The sequence below is a fragment of the Mus musculus genome, chromosome 17, assembly GCF_000001635.26.
Source record: "Mus musculus strain C57BL/6J chromosome 17, GRCm38.p6 C57BL/6J".
In the NCBI taxonomy this organism is placed as follows: Eukaryota; Metazoa; Chordata; class Mammalia; order Rodentia; family Muridae; genus Mus; species Mus musculus.
The window spans coordinates 73,487,084-73,507,981 of record NC_000083.6 but is presented as its reverse complement, the minus strand read 5'-3'; the positions used below and the strand labels follow the sequence as shown (position 1 = coordinate 73,507,981).

The 20,898-nt window shown below is 46.4% G+C and overlaps 1 protein-coding gene across 3 annotated transcripts in view; it reads left to right on the top strand.

The window, feature by feature from the left end:
* Nucleotides 1–14,775, top strand: part of Galnt14 (polypeptide N-acetylgalactosaminyltransferase 14) — a 218,932-nt gene extending 204,157 nt beyond the window's left edge. Inside the window, exons 12-16 of one of the 3 annotated variants that reach the window (XR_003952183.1) lie at nucleotides 67–2,346; nucleotides 2,457–2,540; nucleotides 2,993–3,131; nucleotides 12,261–12,380; nucleotides 13,651–14,775. Coding sequence is in view for 2 of the 3 variants with exons in the window: in XM_006524941.4 (XP_006525004.1) it covers nucleotides 2,457–2,540; nucleotides 2,993–3,131; nucleotides 12,261–12,380; nucleotides 13,651–13,809 (502 nt within the window). In the remaining variant the exon portion in view is untranslated. The remainder of the gene's footprint in view (nucleotides 1–66; nucleotides 2,347–2,456; nucleotides 2,541–2,992; nucleotides 3,132–12,260; nucleotides 12,381–13,650) is intronic. The other 2 variants (XM_006524941.4, NM_027864.2) reach the window with 2 other exon arrangements.
* Nucleotides 14,776–20,898: the final 6,123 nt, after the last annotated feature.

Here is a 20,898-nt window from a genome sequence, read left to right as displayed (position 1 = left end):
CACAGATCTCCCAGGGAGCGTGTTAAAACATGGATTCTGATTCCTTTGCTCTGTGTTTCTAATCAGCTCCCACGTGACACAGTGCTGCCGGCGGAGGATCCTAATCCGAGGAACGAGCTTCCGAGGAGTGGTTCCCCCAACTAACCTGCCAGTGGAATCACCTACAGATCCTTCAAGCCCCTACTACCTGAGCTCATCCTCCTGAGGACTTGTTTTGCTTGGCTTTCAAATTCGTAGTGTTCCAGCATGGCAGATAGAGCTATGTGCCCAGACCGTGTCTAGACACCTCCATTCTCCCCAACCTCGGTTCTCCCCTTCTGTATCTTTCCTTTCCATGTTTACACCTACTCCTTGACTTAAAAAAGGAGGGAGTAAACAGAAATAAATATACAACCTTCCTTTAAGGTGGCTTTGCTCACCACCTTATATATCCATGTCCTGCCTGCCAGGATCCAGCATCATGAAGTAATGTTCTACCTTGGCTGCCTCCCCCAGGCCTTGCAGCTCTTCCCACAAGGCTTAGTCCAGACTCCTTCAGTCTTTGCTCTCATCTTATGCTACCTTTCAGCACTATCTTTTCCAGCCTGCTTTCTTCTGCCATGCCTCTCTGGCCCCTAGGCTTCTGGTCTTCTTTTCTGTTGTTCCTAAGTCCTGCCTTTCCTATTCTAATCCCATGTTGCTCATCTTCTTTTGCCTCACTCCTGACAGGCTGGTCTCTCTCTGAGGTTCTGTCTTAAGTCTTCTTTGTACTCTGCATGCTCACCAGTGAGGTTGCCATATCTATTTACAACTCTGTTTCTAACAGGAACCTTTCCTCTGGGCTGCAATTTCTTACACCCAAATGGCCACTTCTACCTGGATGTCTCCCAGATACCTCCAATGTAACAAACCCTAATCTAAACCCATTCAGTTTGTTCCTGAGTCTCTCAACCCATATTTCCCATGCAACTCCATGAACAGTCTTTCTTACATTATATGACCCAAGTCACAAGTCTGGGTACTACTATAGTTCCCCTTGCTTGCTTGGAGTGATAATCATGTCCTGTTGCTGCTTTGCCACTCAAACACTGAGAACCCAGGCTCTCTCTGAAAAGAATACCAAGCATGTTGAAAACATGAGCTGAGAGACCTGATAAGGAAGCCTGCTTTGTGCTCTGTAAGAAGATAGAAGACTGGGCGTGTAGCTTAGTGGTAGAGCAATTGGCTACTATTCAGGAGGCCCTGAATTTGAGTCCCTGCACAAAAAGAAGGGAAATGTGGAGGACAAAGAGGGAGAAGGAGGAAGAGGACTTTGGGTGACGTCATGGAGAGAGAAAAGGGAGAGAATGGGGCTGAATAGGAAGCAAAGCTACATTTATTGGTTGCCTAGAGAAGACAAGGGCTGACGAATACTTAGGTAGAATGAAGATGAAAAGAAGTAGAGGATTGAGCAAGCCCATTCCTACCCAGTTCACTACAAGGAGAATAAAGGCACCTGGGATTGTATAATTATCTCCCAATTAACTAACAGATTAGCCACTGTCCCCACTTGCACTCCAACTGGCCAAAGCAACAGTCAGATTTCCTCAATGCATCCCCATGCTATAACCTATAGAAGGCCCACCAAGTCCATCCCAGTGCCCATGAGATAACGTCATCCTCCTCCAGCGCTGCCTCATGTGGATCTTTGTGGACTCTCTTCCCCCATTCACACACACACTTCTGTTTTAAGGCCAGATAGCCAATGTTGCTCCTGCTGGAAATTTTTTTAACTTGTTCATAGCACTGATCTCTGCTTTCCAATCTCCCTGCCTCACCCACCCTTTGGCTTCTCTACATGGCCTCTCTTTCTCTCACATACCAGCATCTATCACCATTGCTTTCTTGAATACCATGGGCCCATCAAGCAAGAGTCCACCTGCAAGCTGTCATGACGACCTGTCTTCAGGGTCACATGGGATATGGTTCTTGAATCGCTATCTTGTATTACTGTTTGGAAGCTTTAGTACATTCAATATGATGCCCATTACATAGGAATGTTCAGTGGGTAGCTCATGAACAGATGTGTGATGAGACACCAGCAAGGTGCTCTAAGGCTGGGGCAGCGTGGTTGTCCAATCACAGAGAGACTGAGTAAGAGTAGACCATAGTTCCAGCAGTAAGTTATTAACAACACACTCATCCTTCTCGCAGCTTGACCTTTAATGAAAATGAAAATCACCCCCCCCCCAATTCCATTTTCAAATAAAAGCACAAGCCCTCAGTGTTGTAACTATACCATCAAGAGATGAAGCTAAGATGTTTTCATAGGTCTGCCTGGAACTAGAGAACTCTCTACTTTGTTCATTTACTCAGCATCCCCTAGAGGTGTGTGGGTATGAAACATGTCACTGGTGGTGGGGAACCACTATTGTAGATTCCTGCCTCTAACAGCTGTGTTCTGTCTCTGTGTCCCACCCTCCAACTCATCGTCCCAGCATTGAGAACAGGCTGAACCTGAGGAAGAATCTTCACTGCCAGACCTTCAAGTGGTACCTAGAGAATGTCTACCCAGAACTCAGGTACACCTATCTGCTGGACCCAAAACTAGCTACAAGAAGAGACCCGGTCTTTGCTAGCCTGGTCTGGGAGAGACAAGACCTATGGCCAACTGGAGGAGAGTTTTTAAGTCTGTTGTGGGCTGAGCAAATCAATCACTCCTGCTTATCCCTAAAACCTGAAGAGGAATTTTGTTGAAGCTAGTAGAATGGGAGACTAGGGTTAACTGTTGGAAGTGGTACCCTGGGTTGTGCTAAGAGAATAGAATTGGTGACATAGACTCCATACTAGAGATCCATCTGCCATGGGGCTTCTGAGAGTTCCCTTCCATCCTCTGACCAGTGCCAACCTTTGTGACAGCTCCAGGGAAGATGGCTCTCTGCCCTCTCAAAACACACCCCTAATCCATCCAGCAGCTAGCAGCACTAATGTCAAAAGCAGTGCATTCTCATCTGTCCACATGGCTTTCCCACAGGGTCCCCCCAGACTCCTCCATCCAGAAGGGCAATATCCGGCAGCGGCAGAAGTGCCTTGAGTCTCAAAAGCAGAAAAAACAGGAGATTCTCAGGCTAAGTCCCTGTGCCAAGGTCAAAGGAGATGGAGCAAAGTCTCAGGTAAAGTAACTGCCTGGGGTCATAGCAGTGCATGCCACAGAGAAAAGAGATGTCTAGATTAGCCTTAGTCCTTACTTCAGCATGACACCAGGAGTCCAGAATGGAGCCAAAGGACCCATCTTACCTGGCTTTTCTCCCACTTAGTTGCCAAATACCTGGAATTCCTCTGAAAGAGGGCCTCCAAGTGGCATCTGCCCATAAGAAATGGTCCAATAATTTAACAGGAGCTCAAAGACTGTCAGCTGTCTCCTACAGTAAATGTGGGCCAAGTCAGACAAGGAAGATCACACAAACGACCTCTGCAAGTGTGACATGCAAAGAGGAAAAGAAGCTTGCTACCAGACATTGACACAAGACACCCAAACTGTGTCTTGCAGCTGACTTCAGACTTGGTAAAACCACTTCTATCCACCCCTCTTTCCTGGGCACCACCCTCCTGCTTCCGCTACATCTGTGGATTATTCAGGAATGCTTTCCAAGGAAGCTTCCCTGTGTCTTGCTTGGTTTGTCAACAGAGTGTATCCTGTCCAAGCCCTGTGCTTTGCCAATATTCTCCTTTCTGAGGCTAGGCCTGCTGTTTCCAAGGTCACTGACAAAATCACCACCTGTCTCAACCTCCATAGCATTTGGTCAAGCGCAACCATCACGTGACTCCCCTCAGCCAGTGTGATCCCTCGGGATCTCTGCTTCCTTGTCCTGCTGTCTGAGTTCTTTCCCAGTACCTTTCTCCATCTTTATGGTGTTTACTGAGGTCTTCAGTGCACCCTTCTTTTCTCCATAAATTCTTTTTTTTTTTTTGGAGATATTACTCATGTTTCCAGCTTTGACCATCTCCTGTTTATTGATTCACGAATTCTGTGTCTTCATGCATCATTTATTCACTCGTCAGATTCTTTGTTAACTGTGAAGGTGCACAGGTGCAAGGCTAGGCTACAGAAGGACACACCCAAGCAGCCTCTGTCATCTAATGCCTGTTCCCGGACATTCTCACTGATACCACAGAAACACAGAGATGTGGCATACAAGTCTTGTGTGAGCATTGAAAAGTTGTCCCAGGAGACTTGAAAATGGGCTGTGATTTGAGACAGATGTAAAAGCAGAGAAAGTCAGGAAGGGGAGAGAGATTGACCCAGGAAATACAACATATATTGAGGCCTGGTGATGAGTATAAGGCTCGGCCTTAGGGAAACAGAGGTCAAAGTTAGAATGAGAGAGCACCATAGATGTCGAGGTGGGGTAGAAGCAGGAGCTGAATTCTTATCTCTATCCTCCTGAGGAAGTTCAGTTTGTCCTCACTAGTAATATATCTGTAAGGTTCCAGGAGAGGGTTCAAGAAACGAAAGGTCCATAGGTAAGACCTCCCCCTGGACGGTTGCTCAAATACTGTGCAACGGAGTGAGCCAAACTCTCTGTGGTTTAACTCCACAAATGGCCGTGAACAACCAGGCTACCTTGCATTGCACACGTTCTCTGCACAGGTCACCCTTTCCCCAGGTGCCAAGGTTCCAATTCTCACTGGTGACTTGGCTCATCTTTTTCCTGTAGCCCCTTGTGTCTACATCCCACAATGTTCTCCCTAGAAAAACTCTTGTTATACCCTTCACTTACTTATTCTCGCTAGATCTACATTCTCCAAGCCCAGATCTGTTGACTTTTGGATCATGGTTTTAAAATATCCCTGGTGAGAATGCCTGTGTTAGGTTAGAGCCACAGTCCCTAGGTGTTCCTCCTGCCCTGTCTCCATACAATGACCCTCATCCTCACTTTGTGTGTGGTCTTTAAGCCATCATCCAGGTCTCAGCACAGTGCCTCTCCCTTGTTGACCACAAATATCCATGCTCTCGGACCTGGCTCTGGCTTGAAAAGACTTTACCGGAAGCAGTCCTTGCTCCAAACAGGGCAGAGGAGGTGGAGTGGGTGATTTTACTTTAGGTGTGGCTGCCCAGCTGACAGTAACACAGTTTGCTCAAGTGGTATTTTGTAAAGCACAATGAGTAGGTGACACATCTTTCTGTGAGTCTGTGTGTGGGTATTGCTCATGGGAATTCCAACAGTCAGAATGTTGTTTAGGCCTTTCCCCGGGACAGGATTGGTTTGATCTATTCCCAGCAGAGTGGAGCTTTTCTGGAACTTGCCAGCTTTGGTTGCATAAGAAGGTGGGAGGGAAAGCCACTAACTGTCTGGGCCGCAGAGGGGGTCCTTTAATATCCAGTCCTAGGAGAGGTAGCAGGATGTTTACTGGAGGAGAATGGCTCATTCCATTTCAGCTGACCTACCTGCAGTAGGAGGAAGGCAAACAATTGCATGTATTGGGACCATGGGGCAAAGGCCTGTAGGTACACAGAGCTCTCTCCTTGGGGCAGTGGTGGCTATAGCTCAGCTTTGTTTGAGATAATAGCTGGGCTTGGTGACTCTCCGATGGTAGATTATCTAAATATAAAAAGGTTCAGTTTACCTCAGCAAAGTGGACAGGAGCATCTTCAGCGCCAGGTTTCCTGCTGGGGAAACAAGGTGGGCTCATTCAGAGTTCGACACAGCCCCATTTTCCAAGGGTACACAGCCTCGCCACCGGACTGGGCTAAATTTTCAGGTACTTGGAAGGAAATTCACATTTCAGCATGATTATGTTAGCTGAAATGATCTCAAGTCCACATGCGTGTTATATGTCCTTACAGGACTGACTCGTGATCTCTTCTCTTCTTACTAGGGTCCTCTTCCTCATTCCTCACAAATCTTCATTTTCACTGTCCTTCATCTCAACCCTTTCTGTATACGTTGGACACTGGTGGGGTCCTTTCCTCCTAGCATAGCTCTATCCCTTCCTATGTATGTTTTTGCTCCCTGTCTCGACTCCTACTCTGTCCTGAAGGTGTATATCTACCCATGGACCCATTCAGCCTTTCTTCCTGCACCCCACCTCTTCAGTCACTGAGAGCATAGCAAGGAAGTGATACAGGAGTCAGACAAAATAGGTGTTGTTCCTTCCCCTACCTACTCCACAGCTGATGCCACCAAAGCTCCCCAAGATTAACTAATGTCATGTACTCATGGTGACACCACACCAACTCTACCCAGCAGTTCTCTGGTGCTTGTTCCAGCCATGTCATTGCTTCAGAGCTTGGTTAGATGTCTAGTCCTAGGAGAAGACACCTGCCTGTGACATTGCCTCTTAAAGGTTTATAAATATTAAAACTGTTAACCAGTTCCACCTTGACAGAAGAAAGATGGTGGGGGGAGGGTTTTCATTACAGCCACTTTCAAGGGACAAATCCAAAAACAAAATTCATGCTTCTGTAAGAGGGTCTGGAGTCAGGAGAGAAGGGTGTCCTCCCTCACATTTAGGGGAGTTTGGGCATGAGTGTGAATTGGGGGTCTCTGCTCCACAAATGTCACGCAAAAACTCCAGGGACACATGGCTAGACTGGCTGCCCACTTGGGCCTGGCTTCAGTTTCTTCTCATTTCTGGCTCTGACCAACATGGTAAACTCTAAGCCTTCATATTTATTTCCCTCTGAAAGTCTACATATGTATACCAGCGACATAGCCTACCCGCAGAGACAAAGCCAGGCATCGCATCAGCACATGTCCTGAGATTAGGTTGGAGCCATGAGATGGGTGTTCTAGGGCCCTGGGTCACAGAGAGTGGTACAAGGAGGTCCAGATTCTGTCTTTAGCTGACATTCACTCACCAGGTAGGTAAAACTCCAGCAATGGGATCGCCCCCTGCCTATAACAATACTCCTTTGGTTTTGTTTGGTTTGTTTTTGTTGGCAGGGCTGGAGAACAAACCTCAGAGCCTTATGGATACTAAATAAGCCCTCTCCAACCACACTATATGCTCAGCATGGAGGCTATCCAGTCCTGTAGTGCTAATAATTGTTCTTCCTCCATACCAGTCATCCACTCCCACACCCTGTCTCCTCTTCCTTCTTACTGCCTTATCTTTCTTTGGAGCAAAATACTGGATTCAAGTGTTTCAAAGATGCTGGCAAACCTATGCCGTGGGGTAATGCAGGAGGCATACATATATCATGCATTCGAAAGCCTTTGAAGCCCAAGAAGTCTCCAGGCTAATACATTTCCTCTTAACTTCACTGAATTCCCTGGAAAAATAGCCATGAAAGGTAGAAAGAAGACAGATGTGCCACTCTAGTTTCCAAATTAAAGCGAGGGAAACATAAGACAGTTTGAAGTGCATGCTTCCTCTGCCCAGCCAGTGCTGAGGCTCCAGATTTGTGGAGCAGGAGGCAGCAGCTGGGAGCCCCAAGGGTGGATGTGATTGAAAATGCTCCACAGATCAGCAGGCACGGGGACACCTCCAGGGTAGAGAGCTCCAATCTGCAGTGGAACAAGCTGCCAGGCAATCACCTCCTACCCCTTCTTCCTCAGCGTTCCTCACCAGAGCCTAGGAATGACCCCTCCAAAGCATCATGCCAACCTGTCTCTGGGATAATTTCTAAAGGAAAGTCTAAAGGGACATTTCTCTTTTATTCTCTTGACTTGCTCTGAGTCACTGGTGTCATCGGAGACAGTAACGAAGCCTTTGATAAATAGAAGGCACTATTCTGAATATGCATGGATTAACCATATATTCTACGTTGTGGCCCTCTTATTAGAGCAGAGATTCTCAATCTGTGGGTCGCAACCCCTTGGGGAGGGTGTCAAACGACCCTTTCACAACGGTCGCCTAAAACCACCCTGCAAATCAGATATTTACATTCTGATTCATAACAGTAGAAAATTACAGTTATGAAGTAGCAGCAAAAATAATTTTATGGTTGGGGGGTCATAAAGGTGCCAGCAATGGTTCCACCACTGTAATAAAATGGTTCTCTTCCTATCATATCTGAGGTTACAGAAGTAATCCGTCAAGAGTTTGCAAAGTTATTAAGCTAGTGGGCAGGGATCCCAGCTATTGTAGTCACCCAAGAGGCCAATCCTGTGACACAACAAAGTGAAGTGGATATGGGGCTTCAATCCTAGGTCTAAGACATTCTAGAGATGTAAGAGAAGACATGGTGGAAATAAAAGGGGATGGCCTCAAACATGAACCTAATGAGGGTTCCGAAGAAAACATCTGGGAACCATCTCCAGGACAAGCTGATGTTTGTGTCTGTGCAACCAAGGGAGGCAGAGAGCCCAGCATGGCCCGCCAGCGATTTGAACTTTTGTACCACCCAATGCTGACCATAGGGCTCACCCCTTAGAGATCTTTGTACTCAATTAGAGGTTTTGTTGAACCTGGCTCGTTTGTCCCAGGCATTTGTCTTCAAGGGCATGTTCATAGGCATGTTCATAGGCTAATGGGTTCTAATGGGTTCTCCTGTGGGGCCTGCAAAGTTGGAGAACACCTGGTATCACTGATGTCCTCTGCTTGGGTCCCATCTCATCGGAGGGAAGCTCATAAGCCGAGTGAGCCCGGCAGCTGCTCCTGACATTGTGCAGCGTAATCATCGACTCTTTGATCCTCACTTCCATGAAACCATACCTAGGCATGAAGTGGCTCGGATCAGTCAGGCACTGGAAAGGCTCTCACTTCAAGGAAACTAACAATGCTACTTTACTGTAACCTCAGTTGTTGGAAACCTACATCACAGAAGACATTTAGAAGCACAGAACTCACCATTACCAGTGAGTGACATTAGTTTCTACTTACTAACAAGAAAGTCACCTTGTTTTCCTTCAAGAGCTCGCTGTCCCGCCCCTCACCTAGCACCCCTTCCAACGAGGATATAACACTCTTGGAGCAAGTACACTAAGCCAATGCCAGTCAGCTCTGAGCAGAGTACTTGTTTACTCGTTACAGCAGCCCCTCAGATGGGCTTGTCCTGCTACCAGCCCCACTTGACAGACTGGATGAGCTAGGCAGGATGTTCATGAGTGATACCCATGAGTTTAGGTGTAGGTAGACCTGCAGACTACCTCATGATAACCTTAGCATGACTGTCCTTAGGGCTGGATCATTCTTTGTCATGGGGACCATCTGTGCCTTGTAGAATGTTTAGCAGGGCTCCTGACCCACCTCACCAAATGTCCATAGAAGCTCATCTTAATAATCCGAAATTGTCTCCAGACACTGCCAGATAGTTCTCCAGTGGGGTAGGGAGTAAAGTCTAGGCTGATGACTTCCTGTCTATCAAAGGATAGAGCCCTGGACCATTCCCAGACCAGCATCTCTCTGCCTGGCTTCATCTTTGCCCCTGCCTCTTTGAAAGTTCTTATTGCAATGTAAGAAAAATCTTTCCTCCATAATTTTTCATCCAACTCAAACCAGGAAGTCCCAGGCCAGACCAGTCCAGGTACCACAGTGGTCCCTTTGCACCCCAGCTTTCCCAGCTGCAGCCCCAGGACATTTGCATGAAGGAAGGCTACCGGTCCTGCTGCTACTCAATCTCTTCCCGCTGGGGCAGGGAACATGTCCTCTGAGTCCAGCAGCCTGTTTCCCCTTTCTCACAAACTAGCAAAGGAGTCCAAGGACTAGGGATGAGTTTCTCTCCTCAGCCCACTCCTACAGGGAAAAGCCACTCCCATCAGCCTGCAGAAGAGTTCTTGGGTTATCTTCCTTGTGGGTGTAGAAGGCCATCCATCCTGGACAGCACTTTTGATAGGCTCTGAATGGAGCCATCAATAGAGGATCCTACAAACCTCAATGGAAGACAGTTCTGTCTGAGGATCCCCACTACCACTTTTTTGTTCATTCCTTTGTTTCTCAGAGCTGGGAACTGTACTCAGGACCTTGCTTGCTAGGTAATCACTCTACCACTTAGCTGAGCCTCCAGCCGTTCCCTCAATGACCGTCTTCTTAGGGTTCATTCCTGACTCAGGAGTCATTTACTAAACCCGTTCATTCATCAGCAGTTCCCTTGGGAAATGGGAGAGACAAGGAATGGGATACGGACACTTGGCTTTAGTCACCTCAACTTTACTGACCCCTGCTTTCCATTTCTCTCTTCTTTCTTCTTACGTATGTGGCCAGAGATCAGTTCTCTCTGAGAGATTAAATATTCAGGCATGCTCCAGAAAGTGTACTTGTGTACAGTCTGTGTGTGTGTGTGTGTGTGTGTGTGTGTGTGTGTGTGTAAGAGCAGCAAGTACCGCTTAACCACAGAGCCATCTCTCTAGCCTCCTAGTAGAAGGGCTTTTATGGTAGCTGTCTGTTCACATGTCCCTCTTGTGGAGACTTCGAGTGGCTTTCTCAGACCCTGACCCAGATGTAGCTGTGTGTAACCTTCTCTAGAGGCATTTCTGAATGTGGGGGTCCCATATGTCAGAAAACCTTGTTCCTGCCACTTGCCTAGAAATGCCTTAGGGTACTAAAACCAGAAGACTGACAAGATGTGTTTTTAGAAACAGTGGTGTGTTGTAAGTTGCTGCATTTAATCCCTTAATGCTTTTAGCACAAACAATATAACACCACGCATTGAGGTGATCATATGATAATGATGGGATTTATTTTTGAAATGTTAATTTGTACTTCCCTGTGGTTCTACAGAGCAGTAGCTCATTTTGTTCCCATCGCTGACTTAAGCCTTATTTTCAGGGGAGTGAAAAAAAACCTAATAGATTTCAGGACAGTGGTCCTGTGAGCCCACAAATAGCTCCCTGCAGCTCTGCCCTTGGGGCAGCCCTTAATTCTTTCTCTTGCCCACAAGGAGAAATATTTTCAGCTCCAAGTACAGATTACCATTCTAGATCACCTGCTCAATGCTGCAGATCAGTCTCAAGACCCTTGTGGACTTCATTCATGCCTGGCTTTGGCCTCTCAAATCGATTGTGTCACTACTGCACACATCTAGAGCCAAAGGGGACAATTTAGGGAATGCCTGTACTCAAAAATATAGCCTAGAGTTGGGAAGAAAAGGAAGCAGACAGCCTAGAAGGCACCACTACCCGTGTCCTGGGGTCTGGTGTGACATTCATGAGGCATGGTCCTCTCTTCATACTTTTATCTTAACTCCCATGATGTGTGATGACACACTAGGGGGATGCCAGGGCCTGAAGAAGACAAACCAGAGAAAATAGCACCATCCCTAACACGTTATGGTGGTTGAATTGAGAGTATGAATCCAGGGGTAACACCCCAGGGACAGTTGGCTCTAAAGCTGGAAGTTGTCTGCTCTCCATCAGCACAGGTCAAGAAGGAACTCATGAACATCCTGGTCCAAAACTGGAAGGCCACTTTGTGCACAGGGATGTGATGGAGAAAAGCTACACCCCTTGGCGGAGTCCCCTCTGAAACCTCCCTTGGGGACTCTAATCATGAATCATCTTTACTGCATGATGAAGGAAAAGGGCAGTTATCACCTCTTCCACAAACTGAGAGGAAACCTCTTTGTCATCTTGGCAGCAAGTACACCCTCGCTTGCTGTCTCCCAACTTAAGAACTAGAGAGTGCCCAGGCTTGTTAACCTGACAATCTGGAACGTAGGTGCTTATAATGACCTCACAGGATGCCCCTTTCCTATGATCAGAACTCCTATTGTTGATCTAGTTTCTCCGTTTCTCCCCCTGCAGGAGTTGAGGGGCCACATCCTTTGTTCTGTTAGACGGTGCACAATCTCTTAAGTAATGTTATTTTTCATAGCTTTCTTTTTTTCTTTCCTGACTCATCTTCCAACGCCTCCCTCGGGCACTTCCTTTCTCTTTACCCTTCTGTCTACCTCTTACCTCAGCTTTCATGCTCTCAAGGCACTGTCTTGAAATCCTTTCAAAGAAAAGAGGGTTTTCTGAAGACAGATGAGGCAGAGGGTAGCCTGTCAGATAGCTGTTTGAAGTGTTAAATGTCAGGAGCAGACTCCCATGGAGAGACATTGTTTACAAGCAGATACTGGAGACCATATAGCTCAGCTGCTGCCCAGAGTCAGAATTATTCTGCAACTTCCAGCAGCCTCCTGCATGGCCATGGGCCAGGACCCAACATGGGTATGGGAACCAAGACTTCATGTCAGTGTACACCCTTAGCCTTTGTCCTTTGAGTGGCGTTCTACCAGGTGATCTTGTTGATGATCATTACTTTCGGGAACATTGGAACTTCTTATCCAGCTGTATGGGTCATCATGCATAGGCATGGTGGTACCACATAGATGGCGGTTTTTCCCACTCCTAAGTAAATCTTCTTGCTCTCCTCAGGTGTGGGCCTTCACATACACCCAGCAGATCATCCAAGAAGAGCTGTGCCTGTCCGTGGTCACCCTGTTTCCTGGTGCCCCCGTGGTTCTTGCTCTATGCAAGAATGGGGATGAAAGGCAGGTAAGTGCTCAGCTAGCCCAGGGGAGGAGTAGGTTTGGAAGTGGCCAACCTCCATACTGTAAATGGGTGGCTGTAAGTCTCCTGTAGGCAGGAGAAGACAGGAGGCATTGAAAGATGAAGAGTTAATAAGCAAGAAACCCTTCCAGTCAGAGTCAGGGATAGGACTCAACAGTGTCGGTAGTAATGGCTATATTGGTCCCAATGATCAGTGAATACCTGAAAGCCTGCAGACTTTAGCTAACCTTACCAGGCCTGCTCACCTTGTGTTGCTATCACTGCTATCTGTCAGTTGTGTCCCAATGCACACTGTTCCCCTAGCAGCACGTACTAGGGATGTATTCGGCTTCCTGACCAGATTGTAGAGACTGACATTCAACTCCCGAGTGTAAGTGTAGCATGTGGTGGGTCACTGTATCTTCCAGAGATTTCCCCCTCTTACTCTCCAAACTAGGGCTGCTATAACCCCAAAGAACCATGCAGAACAAGTATTTGTGATGGTCTTTATGAAGTATAGAGCTCAGTATCTAGGCAGTGTATGTGCCCATCCCTCTATCCTTACCTCAAGGGACACTGCTCAAGACCCACCTCTCTGCGGGCTCTCAGCACAGACACATTTTGAAGAAGCCCCCTGCTGTCATCTTCAGCACCCCATCTTTTCTTTCTCTAACGTCTTCCTAAGGGAAGACAAAGACCATACATAGTCTTCTACGTCTCAGTTCACATTTTCTATCCTGTTGCATGAAAAGCTATTGCCTCCTCATGAGTTTTCCTAGGAAACATTGATTTAGCTTTTAATTTTTTAATAACTGTTTTTTAAAGACTTGGACTGCAGAGGTGGCTCAGTGGGTAAAGGTACTTGCAATCAGGCCTATCCAAGTGAGTTTAATCCCTTGAAATACATACAGTGGAAAAAGAAAGCCAAATATGACAAGTTGTGTCCTAGCCTACACACACACACACACACACACACACACACACACACACACACACACACATAGACGCATGCATGCTTACAGATACACAAATACAAATAAGTAAATAAATATGAATTTAAATGTAATGGAAAAAATGAAACCCTAATGCATGCCAGAACAATTAGTGGCATTTTTCTTCCTTTATGAGACCATGAAATCATGTCTCTGGCTGTCTCTGGCTATTCACAGGTGGTGTCACCCATTCTGGTGATGCCTGAGCACCTTATATTATCCTTAGAACCCATGGCCTTAGCCAGCAAAATGAGCGCTTCTCTCTCCCACCTCTATCTCCTCAGCTATGGACCAAGACTGGTGCCCGAATTGAGCACATAGCATCTCACCTCTGCCTGGATACAGACATGTTTGGTGACAGCACCGAGGATGGCAAGGAGGTCGTTGTCAACCCTTGTGAGTCGTCGCTCATGAGCCAGCACTGGGACATTGTGAGCTCATGAGGACCCTGGGTGCATTCAACTGTGGACCAGGAATGATGCTTCCCTGGACCAAACCAAACTGGAACCCAGGTTGTGAACAGCTCATGACTGCACCCGATGTCCTCGACTGGAGGTAGAGCAAAGGCTCCCAGGACAGGAGCAACAGTCTCAGGGAAGATGGAGGAAAAGGTCACAAACCAGCAGGGCTCAGTGACACCCTCATGTGTGCAATATTATGAAGGTCCAGTCCTGGCCAGGTTTTCTGATTGGGACCTGGAGATGGAGATCCGATGGGAAGTGTTTGTTGTACCCTTTCTTACAAAACAAGACACCTTATGGAGGCTTGTCTTGAAAGCTGTCCTTGTCACTGTGCCAGGACGACATGGAGAGATGCACAATAGAGATGGTTTACAGAACAAATAAAGCTAACTTTGGGAATTGTCTTCGATAACTCATGCTGCTTCTTCAGCTAGCTGGGCACCTCATCTGAGCTCCCCTCTGAATGTGGGTGGGGCGTCTTGTGGTAGAATGAATGAAGAAGACAGGAAGATGGAAACCTTGTGTCCTTGTCCTGGGTTACCACCTACAAGCTATGTGATCTTTAGAATGATACTTTAGGGAGCTGGCAAGATGGCTCAGTGGGTAAGGGTGCTTGCCATTAACCCTGATGACCTGTGATCTCTCAGGTCGATGTGGTGGAGGGAGAGAACTGACTCTTACAACTTGTCCTCTGACCTGCACATACACACACACACACACACACACACACACACACAGAGAGAGAGAGAGAGAGAGAGAGAGAGAGAGAGAGAGAGAGAGAGGCATGTAGGCCCACACTCATAATGCCACACTCAAAACAAGTAAATAAATGTCCTAATTTTAAGACACTTCAGAGCTGGGAAGATGTACATATTTTGCAAAGTGCTTGGCTTGCAAACTTCAGTTTCAACCTCAAAACCTATGTTTAAAAAAAAAAAAAAAAGAAAAGATAAGTATGGCAAACTCTTATAATCCCAGAACTAGAGAGGGAGAATGGGGCGAATCCCTGGGACTTGTCAATTAGTCAGCCAGCCTAGTCTACTTAACAAGTTCTAGGTCATCGAGAGAACCTATCTCAAAAGAAACAAACAAACAAACAAATAAAAAACAAATCCATGGTACACAGTACTTGAGGGAAAACATCCAAGATTGGCTTTTAACCTCCATTTGCATGTGTACACACACACTCATGCTCTACCCGCACTCACTACACTTACAACACACACACTACACTTACACATGCACACACCTTACACACACACACAATACCCTTGCCTCCACACACAAGGCACTTCACTTTTTCTGCACACCACTTCCTATTATGTTACACCGTGAGACAGATGACTGGTCGTAACTCTAGCAGGCTCTGGGGTTCTGAGGGGATCCTGATCTGGTAGGTCTCACACAGAGTTCACTCTCCATGGCTAATTCCAATGTCTCTGCTTGTTTAAAATATTGCCATAGAGCATCTGTTCATAAAGAACCTTATAGCCCGTAGCCCTCAGCATAGGAATTTCCTACTCAAATAAAACCCATTACCTGGTATCTTCTGGGATTGGTTAGAGTAGCTATCCATTCTAAGTAATGAGGTCTTAAAAAACAAGTCACGTCATGCAAAGGTTTCTTACAGATACACACCCATTTGCTGTTAGTAACTGTTAGCTGGTGCTGCATAACAAATGACAACTTAAACAGCACACATTTACTGTCTCACCATTTGTATGGGTCAGGAGCCTATTAGCTCAAGTGGCAGTCAGTGCTTAGTGGTGGGGTTGGCTCTGACTTTTTCAGTTCATTCTACGTGGGCCCCTCTCTCCAATATAGCAGAGCGCCTCCCAACAGCAAACTAGGGGTGGGGTGGGGAGATGGGATACCAGTGAGACGGGAATCCTGTCCCTTTGCCACCAAATTGCTCAAGCCTCCTCCCAACATGTGTTACATCATTTGTTCCACTTGACAGAAGCAGTCAGCAGGTACAACCCCTATGCAAGGGGAGGTCAATCAGGATTGCCAAGGACAAGAGGTGATCAGATCCATCTAAGTCCATCTCCCCCTGTGATTGTTGGATCCTAAGCACATATCTATTCTCTTTCACCCTGAAAGTTACCAAGCTTCTCATGCAATCTGCTACTGCAGACTGCTGTAGCCTTGGAAACTTGAGGGTTGACATACCCAGACCCAGCATCTTCTTCTGGTGGTTGTATTTCTGTATGCGATCATAGCACCTGCTTGGTGCTAGGACTGGGTCCTATTCTGGGCCCAAGAGGGGGATGAAAACCGAAAGGAAGCTGATGGACAGAAGATATGCTGAGGATCCTTAAGCTATGTGTCCACAAGGCTTAAAGCAGCTTTGCAGAGAGGGAAGACAGAAGGAATTAGGATAAGCAGTAACCACACCAGACCCCTAAGGAGGTGAATCGGTCATTGTTCTATGTCACTAGAGAAGTCTACCTGTCACCTCTGTTTTCGTGATTGTCGTTGAGTTCTCTGGTGGCAACAAAATTATTCCTTGCTCTTTTTTATCCAATGGCACTGAGATAGACACACCAGGTACTCAGTGGACAGTTTATAAGTAGGTGGTTGACAAATCACTCCTTGTTCATGATAAAATGAGTTTATGCAAGTATGACTGCTGCCATACAATTACAGAATGCAGGGGACTTTGCATCTCTGGCAAAGCCGGAGGACCTGGGGAGGGGAGCCCAGGTGGCACACACTTACACACTTATGTCCCAGGGCCGCTTTTCTTCTCTTCATGTGGGAGGGGAAAAAACTAGTAGCACTTAGCTTCCTCCTGACATTCCTCTAACCAGTGAGACGACTTGGAATTGATAATGAGGAGTCACATTGAAGGATGTGGAAAGTACCCTGCTAATGGAATACAGGTGGCTCTGTTGTGAACCGCGTGCTGGGTATGTTCCTTAAGGCCCCACTACTGAAAAATGAAGACTAGCCGTTGTTCTGATGCAGATAGAAACCACTCCGACCCTGCAGGATAGCTAAAGTGCTCTCTGCTGTTCTCAGAGAGAACGAGCTGTGATTGAAAAATAATCAGGGCAGCAGTGGCGAATGTCCATAAATGTAAAACAAGGCTGACATCTCAGAGATAGCCGTGACCTACACATGCAAGCAGAGTAGGAATAGCCAGGCACTGAGTGGATGTTATCACTGGGTTTGGATGCCAAACTCTAGCAGCCTGAAGTATCTCACTTAGTAGATAATCGGGAGCCATGACTGAACATTTGTCAGCCTGTGAGAATGGGGAAGATCTCTTGAGGATCTTGAAGTCTCACATGATTCAGACTCCAAACAATGCTTAGAAAATCTCCTCTCTGGAGCTGTCTGAGCACATTGTCAGGCAAGGAGGCTACAGGAACTCTGTCCCTCATGGTCCCTTCTGGCTAATAGAAGAATATGGGTTTCTTTCAGAGTTTTTAATAAGATATGAATATTAAATAAAATATATAGATGTATGTTAAATGTGACTGTCTATGTATAATGCTGGCCTTCCATAGCTACAAGGTCCACATCTGTGCACCCAACCACCCACAGACTAAAGCCACATGGGAAAAATGCATCTCTATTGAGCATTATGGTTTTTCCCTTTTTCATTATTCCCTGAACCGTAGAGTATAAAAACCACTTTCACTTTCATATACCCTTTAAATTATAGTAGATCTTTTAACTAGCACGGAGCTGGCTTAAAGTATAGAAGAGAATTGCAAAAGTTAGATGCAATATGGAGTAGGGGACATGGCGCTGCAGGTGCGTATGTTTGCTGTGCAAGCATGAGGACCTGAGTTCAAATCCCCAGCACCACAAAAACAAAAACAAAACAAAAGCAAAAACAAAACAAACAAACAAACAAACAACAAAAAAAAAAAACCAGGTGTCCATGTCTGCGGTAGAGACAGGACTCCTTCTGGAACTTCTGGCTACCAACATAGCCCAGGCTCAGGGTAAGGCCTTTCTCAGGGGAATAGGCACAGTAATAGAGCAGGACGCCTAGTGCCCTTCTCTGGCCTCTGCACATGGCCAGTGCAAAACCTTCACACACATATGCATTACACACACACACAGACACACAATATATATGCAAACGTGGTACCATTTTATATGAATAACTTTAGCATCCACAGAGTAGACATCCAAGGGGACGAAGATCCCACCTCCTATGTATTCTCATGAACTGAGCATAAAGAAAAACAGGTGCTTCAGACACTCTGGTGTCTCATTTAGAATAAGGGGCAGAATAGTATTGAATGAATAGGAAGAGATGGGAGTGTTTAGGTAAATCTGGGCTCTGCACAGATGGTGGAGCCTGGTGCCGCATCGAATCTAAGATTTCCTTTCCTGGCCGTTTGTTTCCCTTTGTGCTTTATAATTTCCCACTGTGAGCTCATCTTCAGTGAGAGTCTTTCCTCTGGGCATCCTGCATACTCTGATTGTAGAGGCATGCCTCTGGGGAGGTTTAAGCTTGCCTCCGCTAGGATCCCATTGGATTGCTTTGATTTCCAGCCAATTTATGAATTGATTTTTCTGTCAATGGTTTTCACACTGAGAGATGAGAATCTGGACCCTGGCTCTCTGCTTGGCACAATCTTAGATTTTGATCATTTATAGATTGCCTTTTTTTTAGAGGTTGCTTTAGTCATGTTTCCCTGGGGTTGCAATTCCCCCACCATATGGACACCCCACTTCTGGGCCCTGGTACTCATGAGGTTGTAGGTCTCCTAACTGTCTCTGCCTGTGCATAAAACCCAGCCCTAGTGATACACGTCTGCTTTGATCCCCTATAATTGGTCTTTGCTACTTTGTGGCTTCTTTGTTTTCCCACCCCTTATCACCCCAATTTTACTCCCTATTTCTTGTGATATGAGAGAAAGAATAGAAGAGAGAGCAAGAGAGAAGGAGATCAATTCCTGAATCTAATTTATTTCCTTTCATTTCTTCTTTGAGCTTAGCTCCTGACAAACTACAACAAACCCCTATGAACCACCAACAAACACACTCCCCTGCCTCTTGGGAGTCCTAGCATTTATCTACCTTCTGAACAGTTCCCAGAATTCCAAATGTCACACAATCACAGAAGCTATCTGCAGCTGGCAAAACCGTGCCTTGGCTAGAGTATGAGGCAAGTCACAGTGAGCTGCAGTAGACAGTCTGAAGCAGCCCCATATCCCCACACCTGGAATTAAATAGAAAAGATATACTGTTTTGTGGTTTTTAAAGAAACCAAAGTTCCAGGATTGTCCCTACAACTCACACACACACCTCACTCACCTCTCTCTCCTCTCTCTCTGAATTCCCGTGCATTTTTGGAATTTTGATTTACTCCCTCCCTTCTTTCAAATGCAGCTGTGGTTTCAAATTATCTTATCCAATATTTATGTGTGCATGTGGTAGGGGGTTTCCTTTGTTGGCTCTGACCAGAATTCCTTAGTGCTGTAATTAGCTGTCACCACTGTCTTCCCCACTGGCTGGGGGAACCTTATCTTATTGTAGACACTCAATAAATTTCTATGAATGAGTGAGAGAATAAGCCTGTGATTCTTTAGCACCACTTCCTAATTACCTCCTGGCTAGTTATCAGACATTTGAGTTTTTAAAAGACAGCCAAGGCAAGAGTGGAAGACAGAGAAGACAAATTTATAACAATAAAATCTTGTTATAATACACATAGATTTGGGGATCATGCATATTTAACTTCATAATGACAGAGTTTAATACTGAACATGCTAACTGGAAAGAACTATCAGTAATGAAAATCTTTAATACTGCAGTGGAGCCTGGCCAGAGAGAATTTGTTCTCAGAAACTCGGAGGCGGGGAGAGCAAGTGGGAGTGGGGGTGATGAAGGGTTGGACAAGAGCCCTTGTATTTAATCTGCAAGCATCTCAGGCGTGTCTATTGGCATCTAACAAGATATGCCCTGGCCTCCAGAGAGAAGAGAAAACTGTAACTGTGGTCCTCTTAGGTGACCCACAGAGAAATGCCCTGTTTCGCTTATGCTGTCCACTGAATCGTCCTCTCCCAAACGCTCCATCCTTTCAGCACCCGGGACAGCGTCTGCCATGCAGGCTTTGGGCAGAAAGGACTAAGGGAGGCTTAGCAGCTGTGCAGATGTCCGCGATGTGGCAGGTGGAAGCCCGTTGGCTCCTGCCACACAGAGCCAATCATCTGAACTTCCCTCGTGGGCTACAGTCTCTGGAAGCCTAAGTTGGATTAGCCAAGTCTGAAGCTCTGAGCGCTTTTCCATTTGCCATGGAGCTGACTAATTTAATGAAGCCGTCACAGTGCAAACCTCGGGGCTTATTGGAGAAGGACTCCAGCACGACATTATTTCACAGCAGTAGATTGCATCATTTTCATTTCACAGCTTTCCAATGGGAAATAATAAAACAAAATTACAAACATAATGAAGAAAGAAAGAAAGGAAGAAAAATCCGTGGGTGAGAGGAGAGCCCTCTATTCTGAGATAGGGGCTGCTTCTCTCCTCCACTTGAGCCAATAAATATCACCTGGTTTCACTCTGTAGGGGAGAGCATCCCAGGATGCAGGCACCTGCATGGCTGGAGATAAGAAGGGGCAATAACTCACTGTCCAGGAACACTGAGCAGCCACGGCAGTCCTGTAGACACCCTTTCCGAGGAATCCAGCTTCCAGTGGGGCAGGGTGAACTAGTGGTATGTGGGTATGCACTGTGCTGGACTTCCCCCAGAAGACAAAGCTATTTGACCAGTGGCACTTCACCTAGTTTAGATGAAAGAAAAGATCCCTGGCCTCCTCGGTCCTGCAGGATGCTTTCATTGTGACTGTGGGTGATCTGACAGCCAGAGGCTAAATGGCAGTCAACTGAGGGAGAAAGCCTTTCCCAAAAGCTGTTCTCATTAATTGCACTGAGGTGTACAGATGCAGGGAGGCCACCAAGCTCTGCCAGGCCTTCTATTCTCCTCTGTGGTCCTGTCCTTCAGCCAAGGAGATGCTCCAGGGCTGCCCCCAGCAAGGGGATGAGACTTCATTGCATCTGGCTGGATTCCTCCCCTGCCTCTTACTCCAAGAGAGGGGGTGG